This window comes from Amphimedon queenslandica, unplaced genomic scaffold (genome assembly GCF_000090795.2).
Source record: "Amphimedon queenslandica unplaced genomic scaffold, v1.1 AMPQUscaffold_10178_Cont17419, whole genome shotgun sequence".
In the NCBI taxonomy this organism is placed as follows: domain Eukaryota; kingdom Metazoa; phylum Porifera; class Demospongiae; order Haplosclerida; family Niphatidae; genus Amphimedon; species Amphimedon queenslandica.
This window is the reverse complement of record NW_003549551.1, coordinates 1-5,518: the sequence shown is the minus strand read 5'-3', so window position 1 is coordinate 5,518 and position 5,518 is coordinate 1. Positions and strand designations below refer to the sequence as shown.

The window sequence follows — 5,518 nt, the reverse complement described above, 5'->3', positions numbered from 1 at the left end:
GTGAACCGGTTTTACGAGCTTGTTTCAATAAGGATTCTGGTACACTCCCCTCCTTACCTACCCCATCACTTTGACTAGGAGAATTGAAGAAGTTGGCATTTGGTTTGAGTCTAGTAGAACCAGCAGGAGATTTCTACTGGCACCACCACTGGAACTCATTTTATGAATTTTGGATCAATGGGTGTGGTGTTATGTTGCATAGTTTGGGTGGGGCTGGTATTTTGGAAGAATGGCATCTAAAAGTGAGGGCCACTATTCTCTTCACTTTGTATCTCTTTCATTCATTCTTTGTCTCTCTTACCCTCTCACTTACTTTACTCCTCTGTATCCTGTCCTTATTCTAACTCATCACTATATTACTGTTACTCTGTTACTGGTACCTCTTGTTCTCTATAGACTATCAACCAGTGGAGAGAGAGGCACACTCCACAGTAAAGGTAGGAGACTACCTATATATGTGGGGTGGGGCCGGGTCTGGAGTAGACTATGATGTGATGGAGGTGTATCACTTACCAACTGGTGCTTGGGACCAGAAACCTACTACTGGTACCCCACCACCAGGTACCTGGGGCTATTCGTCAGTTGCTATTGGGAAGGACATATATTATTTCGGTGGATCTGGTGGTGTTGGTTATCAAAACAGCTTACATTGTTTCAATGTGGATTCATTCAAGTGGAGGGAACTCTCTCCTTCTAGTTCTGATCGCGATCCAATGAAGAAGGCCTACTGTGGAATGATATCAGCTAATTTTGACGGTGAAGCCTATCTTGTAATTATTGGAGGAATTATATCAATATATCAATATATCAATCCTCCGAAGCAACCTGATGCTCAGTATTCAGGTGGTAGATGTAATGAGATACATTATTACAGGATTTCATCAGGTCAGTAATTCTCATCATTGATACACAATAGTTGATGAGTATTTCAAAGTGAATAATTTATATTAATGTACATAAAACAGATTGTTAATAATTAAGTGTGTTTGTTAGTGTGTCTCTGTGTGTCATGTGTTTGTGTGTGATGGTGACGTGTGTCTATATGTGACGTGTGTGTGTGTACTAATACATACATTATGATGTGTCTGTGTATGATAGTGCATCGAATGTATGTGAGAATTTATGAATGTATGATGTGTGTATGTGACGTGTATCTATAATGTGCATGTTATGTGTGTGTGAGTATTATCATGTATCTGTGTGTGTGATGTTTGTATATGGTACATGTATCTATACATAAGCTAATGTGACATGAGTGTGTGTGTGTGTAGGTTCATGTTATTTATTATCATTTTTAATAAAGTTCTGTATCACATGAGTCACAAATTAGCCACATACAATGTTCCATGAGTTTTGTATAATTATTCATTAACAATCATAACTGACATGTACCAGAATAGATTAGTAATCTTGAAATAAGGAGACCCCCTGGACTTCTCCTTCATGTGTACAGGTGTGGTGTGTGTGATGGTGTGTGTATCCATACATGAGTGTATCTGTGTGTGTGTGTGTGTGTGTGTGTGTGTGTGTATCATGTGATAGTGATGTGTGTCTATGCATGATGTGTATGTATAAATAATAATGTACACACATATACACATACATATGTATGATGAATGTGTATAATGTATGTGTGTGTATGTGGTAAGTAAGTGTACATGAATGTTTGTACATTATTATTAGATCAATGGATATCTCCTGTTGTTACTGGAGACAGACCACCTCCTATTAGTTCCTTCACTCTAACCTCAGTGACTAATAACACTGCGGTAATGTTCGGAGGTGCTACTGATAATGGATGGAGTAATAAAGTGTATATGATAAGTTTCACTAAGACATCAGTGGTGAGTTAATACTGTAGGATGGGTTTTGATTGTAAGATTTTTTTGATATTGCAAATTGCACATGATGAATTTTAATTAAATGGCAAATTGAAAGAATTGTATTCTGTCAAAGCTGTATTAACGTGACTTGACATGTTCAAGCACGTTCAAATGATATTTATTCTATGAATTATTTTATACTCTCAGAATATATTAGAAGTACCTAATCCTGGAGGATCAGTACAATGGCCTAAGGAAAGATATGGTCATTCCAGTGTACTGATTACCACTAGTTCAGGACGACACTTACTAATGGTGGGTGGACGTTCTGCCTATGATGTATGGTTACTGGACATTAACAAAAGAAATTGGAAAGAACTGGTAAGTATTATATTATGATGCTTGATAATGAAACATAAAGTGATTAACTAAATTTGTAACTCATGAGGTTTGTAATGTACATGTACATATTATGATACTCAGTGAAAACTACTGATGAATAATGCTGGTATTCAGTATGTGTGTGTGTGTGTCTGTTTTTAGTGTGAATGTGTGTTTGTGTCTTTTTGTGTTTTGTGTTTATTTCTTTACCTAAATATGTGTGAATATACATGTGTCTGTCTGTGTGTGTGTAAAGATGGATTCACAATTGATAGTGTCAATGCTGGAATTAAAATAAATTGTATTTTATATACATTGTGTACATTGTGTATGTACATACATGTATTTGTGTGTATGTGTGCATTTGTTTTAATATGTGTATGTGTGTACTAACACGTACATCATGTGTACCTGTAACATGTACATGTGTGTGCATGTGTGTGAGCAATTATGCATGCTTTACATGTAGCTTTATATGTGTATGCATGTATAGATGTAGATGTATGTGTGTTAGTGTGTCATTAGTATGTGTATGTGTATGTGTGTAGATGCAGACACTTAGTAAGTTCTTAATTGAGGACTCACATGATATAATAACAGACTCAGTTGTGTATACTTGTCTATTAATATATTGTGTATTATTAATTTTATTATGTGATCTTTGTGTTACATAAGACACACTGTGCAGACTATAAAATTGTGAGTTAGTTATTGTGTTTATTAACCAGATATCAAATCAATTAATATGTCATACACAAATTAATTATTATCATTTTAATTTTATAGATTAATCTACCAGACAATGTCACTAACAGATACAGGCATTCTCTCTCAGTGTGGAGTGTAACCCCAACTACTAACTGGATAATTGAGTTTGGAGGAGGCTTTGAAAGCCACTCTACTGATACAGCAGTTATTGAACTCAGTAAGTACATGTAGACAGTAGAAGATACAATGTGTATTGAATATGTAATAATAATTAGTAATGATAATATTACAATAAAGTAAGTAATTCTTATGATGAGTATTTAATGAGAGCATTTGACGTATACCTATGATACTAATTATTACCAATTCATTCCTGCTATGTACAATAGTGAAATATAATAACTGCAGATACAGAAACACTGATATTAATAGGAGCTAGAGTGAATGAAATATTATTATCAGTGTATTTATATACAATAATATGTTCATGTGGTTAACTGTGTAAACTGACAGAGGTCACACATACAATAATTAAACACGAATCCATCAATAATAAGGTTACCATAGTAACTAAGTGTAATTAATTTGTGTATTTCTTATTCTCGACTATTTTGTTACTATAGGATATACTAGTGATAATGATTGGTCTACTAGTGTAATACCTCTGGACCAGTATCAAGATCAACTAAGAAGAAGGATTCTGAGTGATTGGGAGAATTTAGGAACAGAAAAACAGCTTCAAATATTTCAAGATTGTCTGCAATTACAGAGAGAGAGAGAATTCTATGAGGAACAGCTTCAAAAAGAAATAAAAGAGAAGGAGCAGATACAGCAAGATCGAGACAAAGAGCAGCAACAGCTTCTTCAAGAAAAGGCAACACTTAGTCAGCAACTTGATGATGCTACCACTCTCCTTGAGCAAGCAGAAAAGGATAAATCAACTTTTGAATTAGGTACTATTGTGTTGTACTGTTGTTTATGTGTACATTGTTTACATTATAATACTAGTGGATTAGACAATGTTGAGTATGGAAATAGTATCCTGTACTCAATATACAGCAGAGATCAGGGCCAAGTTAACTTCGATACGCAATTTCATACCGTAACTTGCCTGTACGTATTAAGTATGTACGTACCATAGCACTTACTGTATACGTAATACTTGAACATTTAGCATTAGTTTAATGTTAGTTTACCATTTCTACTGTATAATGCTATGCTCATGTAGCGTATCATGTTATAATGTTACTGTATAAACATCTCGTATAAAGTATACTTTAAAATCTGAACTACAAACCATACTAGTAACACATGCTTGTTATACATATATGCCTCATGCAAGAATTACCATCATATGAAATAAGCCAAATCTACAGTACATGTACATGTACATGTACATGTACACATGTTACATGTTACATGTAGACCTACTGTTGATCGTATTCCCTGCTGTGTAATGTATGTCTTGAGGATACCACTGTCTGTCTTTTGGGGATAACCAAAATCTAATATTTCTATAAACAGAGAGAGAAAGAGAGAGTATAATTTTGACAACAAAGAAATAATTTTGTAAGCGTTTAAATAACGTAAGTGTATTCACTTGGCCCTGAGCTCTGCTGTACATGTAGGTCAAATTGTCCATGCATTAGAAAAAATGAGATTTATGCAGAGTGAACTTTGCTTACCATATATGGTATCATTAGCAATAATCATAGTACATGTATTTATGGGCTACTGTACATTCAGTGCAAATTGGTATAAGCAAAAAATATCATTTTATTTTCTATTTTTATATTTTTATTAATAATAGAAGATTATGAGAAGTTTAAAGCTAAAGTTGCTGAAATATCAGAAGAGAAGACACAAGTAGAGGAGAAGGAACAGATTATTACTGGTTAGTGTATCATCAGTACATAATATTAGATAAGAGAAAATTCTATTAATGTAGAAGATTATGAGAAACTTAAACTCAAAGTTGCTGAACTATTGGAGGAGAAAGAGGAACAATATCTCAAGGAGAAACAGATCATTATTGGTTAGTTAACTATACATACAGCATGTATTAGATGAGAGGATATGCTTATTGTGTAGATGACAATCAAAATCTCATTTCTGAAAAAGACAAAGTTATAGCCAAACTGACATCGAATGAGAAACAGATCATTACTGGTTAGTGTATCATCATCAATCAATAATAATTATTAATATTCTATTAATTTATAGACCTTAAAGAAAAGGAGTTGTACATAGCCAAACTAGTGAAGGAAAGACAAGAGAGGGTCCTCAAGCAACCTATCAAAGAGACTAGTTCCATTGGACTACAATTTAATTACCTGATCCCTTCAATGGGTAAGAGTATTATTGACTGACTGACTGAGTGTATATATTATACGGTTGTGTGCACGTGTACTCACTGTATGTATTTTGTATAATTGACAGATAAATTAGATTGTCTGAGTGATGTCCAGGTAGCAGAGAGGAAGCTGTTCTTAATTCAAGGAGACAAACCTCAACTGATGAATTGGGAGAAATATGGTCTAAGGATTGGAGTACAAGAAGATACCTTATTACCCGCCGATACAGTTGAGGTAGCAGTAGTCGCTCTT

The 5,518-nt window shown here is 34.2% G+C and overlaps 1 protein-coding gene and 1 long non-coding RNA gene across 2 annotated transcripts; both read left to right on the top strand.

Annotated features, from left to right (window-relative positions):
- The first annotated feature begins 176 nt into the window (after nt 1-176).
- On the top strand, nt 177-4,200 carry LOC105315449 (kelch domain-containing protein 1-like). The gene is made up of 6 exons (XM_020006267.1): nt 177-242; nt 397-885; nt 1,684-1,844; nt 2,031-2,204; nt 2,991-3,129; nt 4,184-4,200. The coding sequence occupies exons 1-6, from the start codon at nt 230-232 to the stop codon at nt 4,198-4,200; spliced, it is 993 nt and encodes a 330-aa protein (XP_019861826.1). The 5' UTR covers nt 177-229.
- Nucleotides 4,201-4,767: 567 nt separating this feature from the next.
- On the top strand, nt 4,768-5,169 carry LOC109590345 (uncharacterized). The gene is made up of 4 exons (XR_002189276.1): nt 4,768-4,806; nt 4,861-4,947; nt 5,004-5,081; nt 5,136-5,169. It is a non-coding gene; the product is annotated as an uncharacterized LOC109590345 (long non-coding RNA).
- Nucleotides 5,170-5,518: the final 349 nt, after the last annotated feature.

What these genes read in the sequence shown, in the direction of transcription:
- LOC105315449 (XM_020006267.1), top strand. An exon ending in GTTTCACTAAGACATCAGTG is followed by an intron (nt 1,845 to 2,030) that starts GTGAGTTAATAC and finishes TTATACTCTCAG; the next exon opens with AATATATTAGAAGTACCTAA. An exon ending in AAAGAAATTGGAAAGAACTG is followed by an intron (nt 2,205 to 2,990) that starts GTAAGTATTATA and finishes TTAATTTTATAG; the next exon opens with ATTAATCTACCAGACAATGT.